This window comes from Ciconia boyciana, chromosome 8, assembly GCF_034638445.1.
Source record: "Ciconia boyciana chromosome 8, ASM3463844v1, whole genome shotgun sequence".
In the NCBI taxonomy this organism is placed as follows: Eukaryota; Metazoa; Chordata; class Aves; order Ciconiiformes; family Ciconiidae; genus Ciconia; species Ciconia boyciana.
This window is the reverse complement of record NC_132941.1, coordinates 23036312-23053232: the sequence shown is the minus strand read 5'-3', so window position 1 is coordinate 23053232 and position 16921 is coordinate 23036312. Positions and strand designations below refer to the sequence as shown.

The 16921-nt window shown below is 44.5% G+C and overlaps 1 protein-coding gene across 1 annotated transcript in view; it reads right to left on the bottom strand.

The window, feature by feature from the left end:
• The window catches only part of HCN4 (hyperpolarization activated cyclic nucleotide gated potassium channel 4), a 104596-nt gene that overhangs the window by 20244 nt on the left and 67431 nt on the right, over positions 1-16921 (bottom strand). Inside the window, exon 4 of the mRNA XM_072871667.1 lies at positions 12798-13016. Within this exon, the coding sequence (XP_072727768.1) occupies positions 12798-13016 (219 nt within the window). The remainder of the gene's footprint in view (positions 1-12797; positions 13017-16921) is intronic.

Here is a 16921-nt window from a genome sequence, read left to right as displayed (position 1 = left end):
TGGGTCCCTATTGCCCCGTGCATTCATGCTATCTAACCCATCCATATTTTTACCTAATGATTTGCATTTCCATTGTGTCATTTAGAGGGGAATAAAAGGGCACACTGACTGATGCCAGAGCAGTATTTGGGGATGAATGGTGCTTTCTATGAGCAAATGACACTTCCTCAAGGGCACAGGACTGTAAATGGGTCCACTTGCCTTGAAGGTGCTGCAGGGACCAGGTGTGTGCATTGCAATGGTCATGCTCCCTCCCACTGGTATGCAGTACAGAATATGACCCTGAGCATGTACCATACTAAATAATGCTGACAAAAGGACTATGCTCCCCCTTTGCCATCCCTCTTTCCCCTCTTCTCCCTGATAAATCTGTCCCTGAATGTCCCTTTTACTGCAGCTTGTGCTGAAGTGCCTAATTACTGAACTTCTGCTCATTAGAGACCTCCCCTGCACACACCAGTGTCACTCTGCTCTCAGTACAGTCTGTGCTGGCACTGCCTTGCATGCTAACAACTTGATCTGCACCAGAGAGGAGAAGGAATTACTCTAAGAAGCCAAGGTGGCAGAAGGGACACTCGGGGTTTCCTGGCATTTCCAGAGCTTTTTGTCTGTAGCTAGCATCAGAGGAACTGACTGTAAATATTCATGATCACTACAGCATGATCAAAGTCAAGCGAGTCACCACCTCCCCACAGGGAGCCAGGCAGAGAGTTTGCAATGAACGCTGCACTTTATTATTTGGATTGCTGAAGTTCTGTAGGGACTGGCAGGGCACTGTGTCAGGCAGCGCTATGCTGGGTGCTGCACAGAGTCTGCAGCTTGTGAATGAGGAAGATAAAGGGAGCAGAAACCAACATCTCACATGTGGACAACTCACTGGTCTGAGCCCATCAATGATATTGCAGGTTATGCTCTTAAATGCAGAAAGTTTAAGGGCTTGGCTCAGATGCCTAAACATAGATGTGTACTACCACTGGAGATGCACTGCAGCACTTAAGACATCCATGGGACCTGGCAAATCGGACATAGGATGTGCAGGACATTCATTGTGGAAAGGGAAATCATTAGGCACTAGCTTTTGCGGATTCAGGTTTATTAAATTTATCCTAAATCCACAAACAGTTCTGCTTGTTTTAATGCTGTATTTTTGTTTAATAAATTATTTGCCAAAAATATCACCTTATACTCTCAGTTTTAGCCCCATGTCTTGAGTTGGAACATTGACCAGTGTCACAAGATGCCTCTCATCCCCTGCTGCCAGCCACCTGCCTGCTACCCCTCTTCTCTCCACCATAAGCACTTGTGATCAATCTTCAACTGACCTTTGCTTCCTGGGAAAAATACCCCCAGCTTCTCAGATTCACAAGCACAGGTTGGATGGGGCGACTCAGACTCTGCTATTCACTACTGTACATGGATTTATTGCTTTGTAACAAAAAGCAATAAATTACTGCTCTGCAAAGTCCCTAGGGCTTGTCAGATTCTCCTACAATCACTGTCCCTAGATAAGGCTAGAGTAAAAACAGGACAAACTTACTTCACCAGAAAAAAAGGTTCTGCTTCTGATTACAAAGTAAAAACATGGTTATAAAAGAAAATTGTAACAGAATAAACCATAATTCTCTGTCATAGTTAACAAGAGGTACACATCTTGGCTCTCCCGTCTTTGCTAGTGCTACCTCCTCTCACCCATGCCAGCTGGAAAGTTTTGTGGGCTCTTAACTCTCCCTTGCACAGAGGCGGAGTCCTGCAGAGGTGCTCAGAAATGAAAACATCAGCCCCTTCTCTCTATGTTTGATAAATTGAAGATTCATGTGGGGTTTTCCCCCTTTCCCTGGAGCTGCTCAGCCAGGCTGAAGGCCACCACTCTTGCAGTGTCAAGCACCAATAGCCAGTAAACAAAACATCACTAAAAAACTGCATGAGTTTCAAAGTGTAGTAGGATGTACATGTATCTTCTCAGCTCTAAGCGAGATCATTCCTGAGGTCACCAGCAACACTCAGTGATGGGACAAAGCAAAGGGGTAAGGGTAATAGTGTGGTGAACATCAACAGCAGAGTGCATGGGGACTAAAGACTTTGCCTGATAATCCTGAATTTACAGGTCTTCCTTTTTTAACTGAGGCCCTGATACTGTGCAGATCTGGCACTCTCTAAAGCCACTTCATGCCCCCTTGAGCTGGCACCCCTTTGAGTTCTTTTCAGATGTGGCCAGGCCTAGCCTGACAGCCCCAGCCTGACAGCCCCCTTTTGCCTCCTTTCTCCCTTGCACTTGTCTGTTCAGTCTTCCTACTTGTCTCCATGTCCTCAGTCTGACCTGTGCTCAGAGGAATATGCAGAGATTAGTGGCCTCTGTGAGTTCAACTAAAAAGACTCATTTAGGAATTATTTAAATCTCTCTGAAGACAATCGAGTCCATTTAAATCCTAACTCATTTTCTTAAGTCCGTTTTTCCTCAAATAAGCCCTTGAAGGCGGTATTAATATATCAAAAGGAAACCATTTAGCTGAGTATTTTTCCTGCTATAACTGGCCAATTTCCCTAGTTGTCTCACCACTCCTCTCCCCTTCTACCAAAGCTCAGATCACTCACAGTCCAAAGGGAACTAAGTATTTTTAACTCCTTCCATGCCCTCAATCTCTATCATGAATCCTCTCTCTGGCAGTAATAAATCACTGGCTGAAAAGGCTGGACTATTTCCTCGCCCTACTTCTGAATATAAAAAAGATCCTGCATCTGAGAAGAGCTGCTCCCATCCCACTCCTGACATTGACACCTCTTTGAGTCCTCTTTTGGTCCACACACATCACTTTTCAGAGCTTCAGAGAAACGTTGATTTCCATTTCTGCATCTCAGTTAATTCAAACACACTTACACGCTTTCACAGTATGCCTACCGACATGAGCACGCACACATAACCTACTGTAATGAAGGCACTCGGGATGCTTGTCTCCCTCTATCCAAAGATAAATACACACTTCCTGTACAGAGCTGTACTGCTTGCATCCTTCCAGAAATAGGCTGAAATCACTGTGAGACAGAGCCTAATCTCAGTCACAGTCTCCACATCTGGACTCCATGGAAGTCAACAGAGATGCACTTGTGTAAGAAAAAGGAGAATCAAGCAGAGTAATGCATTTTCAATTAAGTGAAAAATTATGATGCTCTGACAGTATTTTGAATGCTGGCAGTATACATACTGTGAGATTGGATTAAGATACACATAAGCAGCCACGATGTACAACGTTGTGGTTCTCTCAAGTGGATTAGTGCTTCATAGGAGTAAAGATCAAGTCATGAAATTCACCAGATGCAGTGTCTTCATGGGACACAGTTGCATCTTTGTTTTATTTCCTCTGACCTATGATTAGGAGTAAAACAGTGCAGCTCTCCAGCAGTTAGTAATAATCAAACCCAAATAAATGCCGAGTTCCTTTTTTTTTGTCTTTTAAGCTATTCATATTCCCATCCTCAGGATTTGTTCTACGACCAGATCTACATCTTACTCAAAATGATCAAGACACACATTCTCATGGAGCCAAATGACTCCAGGAGTGAGTGGTTTAAGGAAAGACAAGTGAACTTTTGTAACACCACAAAATCATGCTGACACTGCTGGTGCGATCTTTGTTGGTTTCCCTTTACAGAGCTCCATGCTTGTAGCATATTTACTGTCAGTCCTTGCTTATATAATTTTGCTCTTCCCTCTTCCTGGAATTTTGCTGAGAACTGTAACTGGTGCAGGCTATCACAATTTATCCTGCGTCTGCTAACACTTATGAACGCAGTTGGCTCTACATACATACTCATGCTCATGAGCACTGTCCTGCTGTTTTCCAACCAGAATATAGACATTCATAAAATTAAATGTGCACAGGGCTGTCTTCTCCATAGCAATAAGAAAGTGATTGAGAGGAGCTGTATTCAGGCATATGCTGTCCTTTCCATACCCTCCAGCTCCCAGGCAGCAAGATGATGGGCTAACAGATGAGGCTGAAGCAGGAGCTGGATTCCTTCACAGAGAGAACTAAAGGAAACTCTAAGTGAACTAGTAAGTGGAAAGACAGCTGGGGTGCCTGTATGAGAGGAATGGTGGCAGGGCAGGATCAGAGTGTGGTACAGGCAAATTGTAGCAGGTTGTACAGGAACCGGTGGTTATTTCAATACTAATTCAACCAGAACAACTCAGACCACATCTAGCACAGCACCAAACATTATCAGTGCTACTTTTGCTTTCTGATTAATGAACTAAATATAAACCCATGTCCATCTACTCTTCAGCTTTGGAAGCTATTTGAGAGCTACCTCCATTCTGCAAAAAGCTTTACGTAATGTCCTGGTTCTGAGTTCTTCCAAAGACTGGGTTAATTTTTGTACCATGGCACTAGCTCAATTTGCTACAGGAAGAAGACTTTTAAGTGTTGCATGTTACATGCTGAAAAACATGGAACACTTTCACCCTTACTGCAGTGATACCTTCAGAAATTATCTTACCTAGAATCAGGCTCTTTATCTCTTGCTGTGTTACAAAGATCACAGACACTAGCAGAACATTTTTGGAGCTTTTTTCCACTTTCTATACAACATTCATTACATTGAGGATGGCTGTAATGATCAGCTGCCGTAGCTGCCTCCCCTTGCTGTTAATCAGTACCTATTCAGGCAAGGATTATGCTTCAGACAATCCCATTTCTGGGCTGTGAGATGTCAACAGACTGAGTAGGGTCAATTATGAGCCTGATGAAGCAGTTGTTTACTTCCTCCCATCAGCTGCATTGCTGCAGTGGCCACAGCGCAAGCCAGGGAACCCCACCATGGGGGATGGTGCTGTTAGCACATAGTGCTGAGTTTGCAGTCACATACCCAGAGACTCAGCCTGGCTTTGCTGCAAGCAATGGAAATGTCTGCTAACTTCAGGGGTCCTAGGAGAGCAGATCCAAGAACTTTGGGACAAATCTCTTTGCATTAAATGTTGTGGGCAATGCCCTGTTTGTCTGCTCTTACAGGTGCTCAGCCTGAAGGTCTAATCCTGTGCATCACGGGAAGGTGGTGCAATGACGAATGTATTATGTACAAACCTGTAAATCATGGCTACAGAAACAGCTTGTTTTCCATGACTAGCTACTGCCTGGGAAAGGCACCTGAATGGAATGCCTTGCTGGGTTTGAGAGGTGACATCCTAGTATAAATCAGTAGTCCAGCACAGGGAACGTTTTGACCTGGTTGATGAATCTTCTATAATTCATTAAGCACTGTGAAACTCATATCACAGGATATTTTGGAGATGTCAGGTCATGTCACTGGATCCACATATCTGGAGGTGTGATGGGGAAAAAGAGATCAACATTACTTTCATCAGAAGAGCTGAACAAGGTAAAATCTGATGAGGTAAAATCTGCCACCAGACGAAAGCCGGAGATGGGGAAAAGGAAACAGTGAGTCTGTGCAATTTGAAATTAGCATTGCTGGGAGCAGCCTTTTGCCAGGAGAGGCAGCTCAGCAGGGAAGCTTAGCGCTTCGCTTTATGATGTATTTATTTATTTATTTACAGTTCAAGTGCCAAAATGAATTTCAAAACTGATAATGAAGTTTGAAATCCCACACTGGGATACGAAGAAGCGCTGAGGCAAGAGCACTTTCCTTTCCATGACAACACGCGCAGTGCTTGTGCATGCACAAATATACTGCTCAGACCAGGCTGTCATCAGCATTGCTCAAAGAACAGAACTATTAGTCTGGCTTCCACTCTCAGAAATAAGATGTCAAAATCCTAGCTATATTCACAGTATCTCTGATACAGCAAACCAAGACGAATCCCTAACGTAAACATGCTGACAGAAGGCAATCTACATGGCAGCTTCGTTTCTCCTTCTGTGAAGATGTGCTACAAAGACACTGCAATGTTGCTGACTCCTTCCCTCCCTTGTTCGTGTGAGCATGGGTAGGGTACTGCATGTACCCCTCCACTTCATCGCAGTCATACGCTCCATATAGGCACTGCCAGTGTAAGATGGACACACTCACACATCTGGGCACTGAACTGTCTGCTTTGAGTGCTGACTGATCACCACCTCATAGGTATCTAGAAGACATGTTTTACAGCTTCAAAATGGGGCTTCTCTTAGTAACACATGGGTAAACAGTTTCAAGGAATAGTAAGTTCACCAATGAAATATTCTTCTGCAAGAACAAAAACTACTCAACCCAAGTTTAGTTACGGCCATAAAGGGAAGGCAATTTGCACTGCAAGATGTTTTTAAAAGAAACCATTAGGTTTTCATTCAGAAAACATTTCCATTTTATAACCAACCCAGGATTCTTTCATGAAGATTAAATAACCTTAAAACAATTGACACAAATTTCTGATTTTTTGGTTCAGCTGAACTGAACAAATCATTATTTATACCACCCCATTACCTATTTCTTACAAACATTCTTCTAAAATCGAGATGGATGTGTTATCTGTAAAAGGAGAGCTGCCTTGCAGTGCTGGATGCACAATCCTGAGCCAGCCATTCTCATCGAATCTTGACTGCTCACTGCCTGAAAGCAGTTAGAGACTTTGAATCACAAAGTCAAAGAATTATATAAGTTGGAAGGGACCTCTGGGGGTCATCTGGTCCAAATCCCCACTCAAAGGAGGGCCAGCTTACATCAGGTTGCAATTTTCTGGCAGTCTCCGTGGACTTACTATCACATGTGGGTGGGTATGCAGAGAAGGTGAGGATGTGGGACCCTTTGCTATTCCAGCCATTCTTTAATATGTCGGGGGAAGTTGGACCTCTCCTGTTAACTTGAGCTGCATCTAACCTTGCTGCTTTCACTTGCTGACTCTGGACTGCAAACCAGCCAGAAAACCCAGTCCTGATACAGAAAAAATACCTAGAGGCACTGCTGAGACACCGAGGCCAGTACACATGAGAAGCCCTTGCATCTAGATACAGTCAATAAAGCACATCATTTATAAGCCTTGTTATCAATCCCAAATGCTTTGATTGACAGTAACATGGGACGTAATAGTTCTCAGGCCATCTCTTAATAGACTGAGGTAATACACAACTAGTCCAGTCGTAACAGAATAAAGCAAGGCTCTCCAAACTTTTTCCAATTAGGAAATTTGATTAAATTTTCCAGACACCTTTAATTTCTGGAGTGCTGCACACTCCCTACCCTCTCCTTCACACACATTACCAGAAGAGTAAGAGAACTTTGCAGCTTTCCTGACATCCAGAACTGAGATGTCAGCTCAGGAGGGGACTTCTACATAACCCCTTTGGCCTCTAAGAATCTGGGAATGCCACCTGAGAACCTACAGCCATTGGTGACCAATCCTCTTGGGAATGGCACTTCGAAGCCTGTCCAAAGTGGTAATGAACATGAAATCTCCCATCTGACAAGTTTGTGGCAGAGTAGGAGTGGGAATAATGGCAGCCTTTGTCCAACTCCATGCTAACAGAGCAGCTGACACTAGTCATCTTAACGTATCTGCGCTGTGTCATCCCCAAGGTAGCATTGGCTAAGAATTAATAGCCAATTGGACAAGAATTAATATAGCTTTGGTACAGTGTTGTGCTTGGGTTAATTAGCTGTGCTTAAAGGAGGGGGGCTAATCAGCAAGGGCATATTGCCAGACTAATGTAATTATACTGTATCCAGGACCCCAGTTAGGATCTCTGCACCAAATTCCCTGCACATGTTCATTTGGAGGCAGTTCAGAACACTAAACTGCATAGTAAAATGGCCTAAAAACACAGGAGTAGCCATGAAGGGTCAGGCTGAGGGCTCCTCTCACCTGGTGGTGTGTCTCTGACAGTTTCAGGTGCTTTGAGGAAGAAGAGAAAGAATAAAAGAGGCACACAGCAACCCAGATCCTGGCCATACCCTCCTAGCTTTTCTGACAAAAGCAGATTAGGGATACCCACTGCCAGGGCTTGTATCTGCATCTTAGCATTCAGTAACACTTGCAAGATTTTCCTTATGTGAATTTATCTAAATATTCTGAGGCTAATCAAACTTTAGGCCTCCACAGCATCCTGTAGCAGTGAGTTCCACAGTTTAATTACATATCATTAAAAAAAAAAATCACTCCTTAAACCTGTTGTCTAGTAAGACCCTATACTGCTGGTGTCCAAGAAAGGGCAAGGACTAACTAAGCCCAGAAGACAGATTCTCAGCTCCCATTGTAGTAGGCAGGCACAATGGCAGTGTCTCACTTCCCCTCTACAAATATTGGTCTAACATCTGCTTTGTCTCCAACAAAGATGGCACGTTCCAGTTGTTATGCTTCAGCCTTCACGATTACTAAATTTTCCCCAATTTTTTTGTTGAATTCAGGCTGATGACAGAAGGCTGAAATGTTGATAGTTGGCTTTGAATAGTTGATAGTGCAGTGCTTTTTTGCTTGGATAGCCAGACCATGGGATAAAACTGGGGCAAGAAGGACTGTGCTGATGGTTAAGCAGGGCTGTTTCAGGAACTGAGAGGCGATGTCATTAGTGCGTCTGTAGGATTTATGAAGTGATTCTCTTTAGTGTTACCCGCTTGCCCCTTTGCAACTGTGCTGCAGCAGGTGCTTCTTCAGAATAATGACAAGTGAATATGCAAGTATCTACCCAGTTTCAATATGTATTTTAAGAACAAGAGGCATTGGATAGTTCAGGGTTCATTGGATAGTTCAGATAGTGATGGTTCAAGGGGGAGGAGGAGCAGGGGACTGAATGTGGAGAGCAGAGAGCTTGAGGGAATGCCAGTGTAGCAGACAGATCTTGAGGAGAGATGAGGTGCTGGAATGAGAGATTACAGCTTTGCTGGGCTCTGCAATGCTGACAGCAGCAATTCCTACCTCTCATCAGTCATTCTTCCATATGTACCTGAGAAGATAACATGGGAGAGCCAATCCTCTCTGCATGATACCCATCACTGCTTGCATCCTGCTGGGATGGGAAAGTGAAGCCCAGAGTCTCTCTCTGCTTTGTTCCAAGGAGCGTGGCTGCAGTAAGCAGCATAATCACTGCTCCCAAAAGCCTCAAGGTTACAGAGTCTGCTGGGGAGGATGAGTGTGTGTGTGTGTGTGAGTGGTGACTTGACATAAATATTAATCCAGCTGAGCTTTAGGATTAGAGAAAGAAATTAATAGGGGAATCTGCAAAAAGCATGAAAATAACTTGCATATCAGTCTAGTTTATTCATCTCCTGGGCAGGAAACACTCTTCCTCTTGTGAGCCACTGTTACTGCAGGTTTTGGGGTAATTTCACAGTCAATGACAAATTTAAATGTTAAGGCTTGAGCTGATCCATGAATAGCTGAAAAGGGCCTTGTGCCTCTGCTCTTGCTTATAGACCTCCTCCACCAACACCCTGCACCAGGTCTGGGATTCACTGGACTCTACAGTAAGCTAATTCAACCCACTAATCTGGCAGAAAACTAACTTGGAAGAAAGAAATCAGTAAAGGTCTGAGAAGTAGGAAAGGTGGTGCACAAGAGCGAAATGGTGCAGTTGAGAATAATGTTAGGGAGCACTGGGTGAGAACGAGTATGTGAGACTTCCCCTCTTTGGTCAAAGCTGTCAGATCAATTCAGTTATAATATGTAACTGCACAGCATGACTTCGGGAAATTTTTCTATCAGAATCCTTCAGGATGGACTTGTAGTAATATTCTCTCACATGTAGGAAATAGACACCAATCTTGGGTGCAAAGATATTTTGGAGTTAGACACCAGACTGAGGTTAAGGGATAAGAGTCAGCTCCTGATCCTGCCACTGACTCTCCCTGTGACCATGGGCAAGTAATTTAGGGCATAACACACTCTGCAATGCAAGAAGGGCCAGACAAGTCTCTTCTAACTTTGCCTCTGGGGCTGGAAATAAAACAGTCACTTCAGAGTGCCAGATCTAAAGAGCTATTCTGATTCAGAGCTTTTAAAGAGAGGCACAGAGCCAGACTTACATGATGGCTGTGCCACTTCCAGTGCCTGAGCTGGTGTGAGTGCTCAGTGCCACATGGGACTCTCCACTTTTACTCAGAAACCTTGGCACTACACTGTCTTGGAGGGTGCAACTTCCCTCTCCAAATTCCCCATGCTTCCTACCACCCCATTGATCCTATACAGCTTCCCCGCTTTGCAGAAACCAGCATAGCATGAAGTCAGACGTTACAGGAGGAGATTTAGACAGGACAGGGATTGAATGTCCAAATGTTCAATGAATCCAACCCAGAGTAAGACCAGTCTGCTACTGAAGCCAACAGACAGCACATCTTGGCTTTTATTCCTCTTCTCAAAAGCACAAGAACAAAGAACAAGCTGGTTTGGCAGAGATCTAGACAACCCAAAACTTCACCTCAAACTCACTCCTGAACCTTGTCCTGAAGGTTATGCAAAGCAAAGCCTGTCAGTACAGTTACTAGCTATAACCTTCTGTCCTGTTACTATGTTATTTCTGCTATTCCTCTCCCTCCCCACTGTCTCCCCTTTCTTTGGCTACTCCCAGAACAGCTGCTAAAGTCTCTGTAGCCTGAGCCTCTGCTGAGGCGAGAGGCAGAGCCCTGTTTGCAGCCCAAAGGTGTACTCAGCAGAGGTCTCTCAACTGCTGTCTGCTTCTACCAATCGACCTCCAAACTTGTTGAGATTCTTTGCTTATAATATGCTTCAACAGACACATTGTCCCATGAGGACTGAACTAAATTGAGTTGCAGGGCTGCAAATCATGAAGCAGCCTCATTTTAATCATGGCTATTCAAGTGCTAAGGAATGCGGAAAGTAAATACATATTTGTTTTTAGGCCATCATTTGTCCCATTTGCAAGAGGAAAATGAACGTACTCAATCCCTGAGGCTTTAATCCTAGGAGAATACCCTGGGAAATGAACCTGCTATGACCACTACACATGAAATACACCCTTTGTTAAATCCTCTACCCACTGCCTTTCTCACAAAGCTTTTCTCCTGGATCTATTAACCGTCTCATTCACATTGCCACATTCTAATAAGGCTTTAATGTTTCACACTTCTTCTGCCACCTCCGTCGCAGTCCCTGCTGGCTTACTGGTGACTGATTTCCCTGAGCACTGACTGGAACCCCACTTCCAGGGTCAAGTTCTGCCCTTGTCTTCAGACCCAGCTTGAGAAAAAAAATCGTAGTGCCCAGTCCTGCAGGCGTAAACTTGGCTGCGGCCAGGTTGACCAGGTGGTTGGATTTGCAAATCAGTCCCTGACTTCTATGCTACTTCAAACACATTTGAATAAATAATCTGCACACACAGATTTGATCAGTTTGTGTTCCTAGTGCTGCAGTGTCCTTCTCTTTGGCATGCCTTACTCTCAATTAGAATAGTCTAGCCAATCTGTAACACAGCAGTAAAACTCTATACAAAGCCCGGTGCCCTAGTTGCACCCCAGTCCTCCACACTTCTTCTCCTAGGCTTTTTCCTTCTCTAGGCTTTTTCCACCAGCTCTAGCTGTGGTTTGAGATCTTCCCTATCCTCAAAGCATGATTCAGCCTCTGGTCTTCTTTGCTTTCACTCTCTGCCCTACTCTCTTTCTGTGGCCCAACATTGTAATCCCTGTGTCTCAAACCTGTTCTAGGCCATCTAACAAATCCTTTCTCCCACCTCCTCCCTGAACTTAAAATTCACCTAGCCTGTGCATGCTAGCCATAGTTCATCCACTTGAATAACAGCTACCGTTTCACTTAATCTAACTCCACCTGGCAGGGTCAGAATACGGCTAGCAACTAATTATTCCTCTTCTTAATTTTCAGATCAAATGTATCCCTAAGACCCTGACCATAACACCTCCTTGCCTATGGCATCCTCAGCCCTACTAATTGAGGGCAGTTGATGCCAGAAAGTAACCTACTGTCTTTGTGGTGAAGTCCCTTTCTCACCCCTGAGCCACCCAGGCCCTTGCTCATAGTTGTACACAGTCACTCTTCAGTTAGCTCTCCTGTTCTATGGAGGTGCAGGCCTACTGGTTCAACCAGAAGTTGAAGACAGAAGTTTTGCCTCTCTATGTCCTAGAGAGAAAAGTATCATTGCACCAGCAGCCCTTTTGCTTTAGATAGCAAAATGTCATTGTACAGATAGCAATATACTGAAGGCATGGAAAGAGGGAAGGAATTGATGCAGTTCCATGCGTTACCCCTCATCAGCTGAATCACTGGTGACTGACCCTGTTTGCTCCTTACCATCTTATAAATTCACAGCATCACCTTAAACCCACCACCACCAGTTACTGCTGCTGCAGAGGTAACCTGATCAGCTGTGACATTTCTGTCTGTGCCCTACATTACGCAATTCAACAACTGTGCAATTAATTCGATAGCTACCTGGGGAACCTGTTCGGTGCTCCTGAGCCTTGATCTGTGCTTTGGGGTTTGTTACGTAGTTTCACTCATGAGCACTGAAGTGAATAATCTGGGTACTTTTAAAGAAAGTACTTGCTAAACAACAGCTGCACATTCTGGAACATTCACTTGGGATTTGAAACAAGATCTAGGAAAGGAAAAAGTGACTTGCAACTTCAGATACCAGTGACATTGATAACGTTGATCTAAAAAGGTAGTCAGAGACAACAAGGATCACCCACTTGCCCTACTATTATTCACCTGATCTTGCATCTATTTCCTCCTGAGGGTCTGTTTGAATGAATGGATGGGTATGAATTACCAATAAACTGCCATGGTGACAAGGACACCAGACCTTTGGCCTCTCACATGGGTCACTGACAGCCCTGGATTCCTCCAGACAGTGCATAAACCACCCCTGTGTCACAGAAGGGTTGCAAAGCCCAGTTCTTACCTTCTCCTGGTACTGACGCCGTGAGGAGTCCAGAGACTGGATTAGGGCTGTGGCATGGCCGATGAACATGGCATAGCAGGTGGCACCGACAATCATGCTCAGCATAGTGAGCCACACATCTGACATGCCCATGGGCGCCTGCTGCCCATACCCAATGCAGAGCATGTGACTCATTGCCTTGAACAGCGCATAGGAATACTGCTTCCCCCAGGAGTCATTCTAAAGAGACAGATAGACAGACAAAGCTTTAGCAGTGGGACAAGACATTCTCTGAGATGAACACATTTCAGAAAAGGACACCTAACATTAGACCCAAAAGTCCATGTTTAAAGCACCTCTCTATGTTAAACAAGCCATTTAATTCTTTGATGGCTTGGAAGTGCTAGGCACACTCGATTTTAAAAAAAAGCCCAAATTTTGTCATCTAACATTAACAGACTTTGGCCAGGGTTTTTACAGATTCCATGTACTCTTTCCAGCAAAACTTTCCAGAAAGGAAGCCAGACAGTCTGACACACTGGTAACCTGGGATAAACTGAGATGATGCATTGTGATATTTTCAAAATGACCCACATGTGGGAGAAGGAACTGAAGCAAATGATTACTCCACTGGGAAATGGACTTTAACAGAGAACTGGTAAAAGAGAGCCTGAGCAAGGTTGCCAGCAGCAAGATCTTAGAGTGGGGAAAATCACTCCTCAGCAATTTAGGAAATAGTCAGGATCTCTGGTCATTACCTGAAGAGATGAGAAGGGCAGAAAATTAAGATGATAATGTCCAGACAGCAAGTTCTTCTCAGTGTAAAACAGGGCTTTTTTCAGGGAGCTGAGAAAACTACAAATGGTCTCATTTGAGAGATGCAATAAACCACCGTGAGAAGCCAGCTGAAGTCAACGGCTTTTTTCAGACACCCTGTGCTTTCCCACTGCAACTGACACAAGACGCACCTCAGCAATTACATCATGGGATAGGGAGAAAAAACAGCATAAATTTCATTATTATTCTGATTAGCCTGAGTTCACAGAACAGCCCAAGGTATATTTACTATCCTGTGGGTATTACATGCTAGCAAGTCCTTGCCACAAAACCTTGTAAAGTAAATGCACTGTCATCACACACTGCTATTACAAGGTATATGAAAAAATACCTCTGCTACAGTGACATTCACTGCAGAACATAATCTGTACATTCATTAGTCTTCTTTCTGTTCCTAGGAAGGTGTTAACATTATGGATATAGCTTTGCAGACACATATACCATGGCAACTTAGAAGGTCATTGTACAGAAGGCCTGGTTTGTGGCTTGTCAAATAAACAAGCAATACTTTGTGAACTCCATTCAGAGAGATGCAGCTGCCTCAGCACCAGAGACCAGTAATGCTGGGAGCTCTGGAGTTTACTGGATACCTCCTTGGAGGGATGTAATCACAATCAGGTGGATGGCTGATGACCTCTCTGCAAACAGCTCTCTGAGTGTCACTACTGTTGATGGAAATTTTTCAGTAAGCTTACAAGTAGTAAACAGAAGCAAAGCATACTGTTGCTGTTTGTGAGCTGTGGCAAAGAGCTGGAACCTCTGGAGAGTGTTAATGCTTGGTTAAGAGATAAGCACATAGACAAAGACAGGGGATAGTGTTACCCTGGCCATATTCAGTTACATTATGCAAGACAGGCTTATTCACACTGCAACAAGAAGGGCAAAGCAACACAAGTGACAGTGAAGCAGACACAGAAGAAGCAGCACATTCACAGTCCCAGAAGAGACTGCTCCCTGCTGGTGCCAGCCTGTCTGGGCTCACCTCCCTAACAAAGCAGGAACCTGTTCGCCTCCTGCACTGGAAAAAACTACCCTTGGGTCAACAGAGAGCGACAAGAGACAATGTGGCCATCGGTGTCTCTATTGCTGGCTATGAAGTTTGCTTGCTGGTGTGTGAGGAGCCGCAGCCCAAAGGGTAGCCAGCTACAGATGAAGGCAGAGAGCATTTGCACTCTGCTGCCTGAACAGGGCAGCAGGAAGGATCCAACCATGGGGGCTGCCTGAGGTGTAAGCACCAAAGGAGTGAATCTGCTTGCTCCTTTGCCTCACTCATGTCTATGCTGTGGCTCCTAGAGTCCTGGCCAAAGAAGTGTGGGGAACCCATTTTTCCACCACCCAGGTTTTATGTCATTTTGCAGACCCACTTCTGATCTGTGAAGGCATCAAGCATCTCACACACCTTACACAGGCATTCCTGCATCGTCACTGTTAACATTTCCAGGAGTTACAGTCCCTTTCCCTCAGACCTGTAGTACTAGCAGTCATAAAGCCATGGCCCCTGCACTTACAGAATTGCAAATCCTGTAAACTCTACGGCTTTAGCCTGTCTATTGCCCATGCTTCAGCAGGGAAGTCATCATCCTGAGACAACAGGCAAGGAGCAGTCACACTTGACCAACCTTTGCTTAAAATGGTTCCTCACCTGTAAAGGTGGGCAGCACATTCACAGCTTTACTGGGGCAGAGGCAGTAGTGCAGGTGTCCTGTCCCATCCCTTACTTGTTAAATTAATTCCTTTCCCATGCAGGCATTTCTCACTGGACATTGCAGAAATGCTGCTGCCTTCTGAGTTCAGTGTGGCAGTAGTTTAACAGGGCAGCACATCTCCACAACAGAATTGAGAGCAGGGAGAAAAGAAATGCCGAGCTGAAATTCTAAAGGGAATTTGGGGAGACAGAATAAGAATAGCTCAGCTGGAATTTGATATATCAGGAAACTAGCTGCCAGGGTCTTTAATGGCCAGGAATGATCAGAGCCTAAGAGGAACATCTGGGTATCAGGCAGGTTCAAGTTTTAAAAGCCATTCTTCCAGCACCTTGCTGCTCAGGAGTGCTGTTTACAAGGAAGCTTGCCAGTGTTTTGTAGGAATTAGTCATCCAAAACTACAACATCCAACATCACTGAGCCCCCATAGCCTGCAGAAGCACTTCTGGCTCCCTGGGAACTCTATACTTACAAGTCACAACCCCAATTCCCATCAGCAGCACGGCTCCCTGTGAGGACAGCCTGCTTCGTGCCAGACTGAGGAGATCGCTGAGTAATGACAGACTGAGGGGCGAGAGCTGGAGGAAAACAAGGAGTGTTTAAAAAAAAATCCTGAGCAATATGGTCTGCTGGGAGAAGAGATCAAGGACTGCTGAAAGAGAGGTGCTTCCATGAAGGGGAAACCTTTCAGAGCAATTACCTTTAGGACACAACCTCTGAGCTCTTTCAGCATCTGTAAAGAGCACTGGATCCTCATGACACAGTCTATGTGATGACTCTTTGCTTATAGGTCTCAGTATATCTTTAGTTTTTAGGCCTGCTCTACACTCTTTTGTTTTCCACAGAATAAGCAGGCAGGTCAAGAATGCAGTACTTTAAGCCAGACTAGTAGTAGTGGTTCCAAATGTACTGTGGACACAAGTTTACTAGCATCACGGTGCCTTATACTGATGCAGCTTGTTTCCATAACAGCCATACCCCTATACTCAATATACCACTATGCCAGTCCCCACGGTGGGAGGGTTGTACTACTTCAAATATACTGGAGTGGCTAAAATGGCCCACTGGGGTAGGTAAATGAGGCCTTAAACTGCAGAAAGAAAATGACTCCTCGTTAACCAAATCTCAAAGCAAGCTAAAATGGAGCTACAGATCTGTGCTTGAACATAGTCAAGAGGGATGTTATCTCAGACACATGCCAGACACTAAAAGCATTAGCAAAAGGGAGTTAAAATTACTTTGAAGCTGTTTCTCAGACTAGCCTGTTTCTAACATCCACACTGGCACTACTATAAGGGTTTCTCTGGGATTAGTGTCTGGACTGCAATGCTTCTGCTCAGATCCACCCTTGAATACTTGGAGACACATTCCTGGAACTCTTCAAAGGCAGTGTTGGGTTCTGCAGTACCTTACAGAAGCACCTAAAGAAACAGTATGGTGTCTTATAGGATGTTCTGGGTCTGATGTACATGTGGGTGTATCTGGTTGAACCCTCACTGGAGAAGACTAGAGAGAAGTAAATACACGGAGAAGTACTGGCAAATTCTTGGGGTAGGGGCATAATCCATGGGCACAATGTTATGCCTGACTTACACCACTAACATT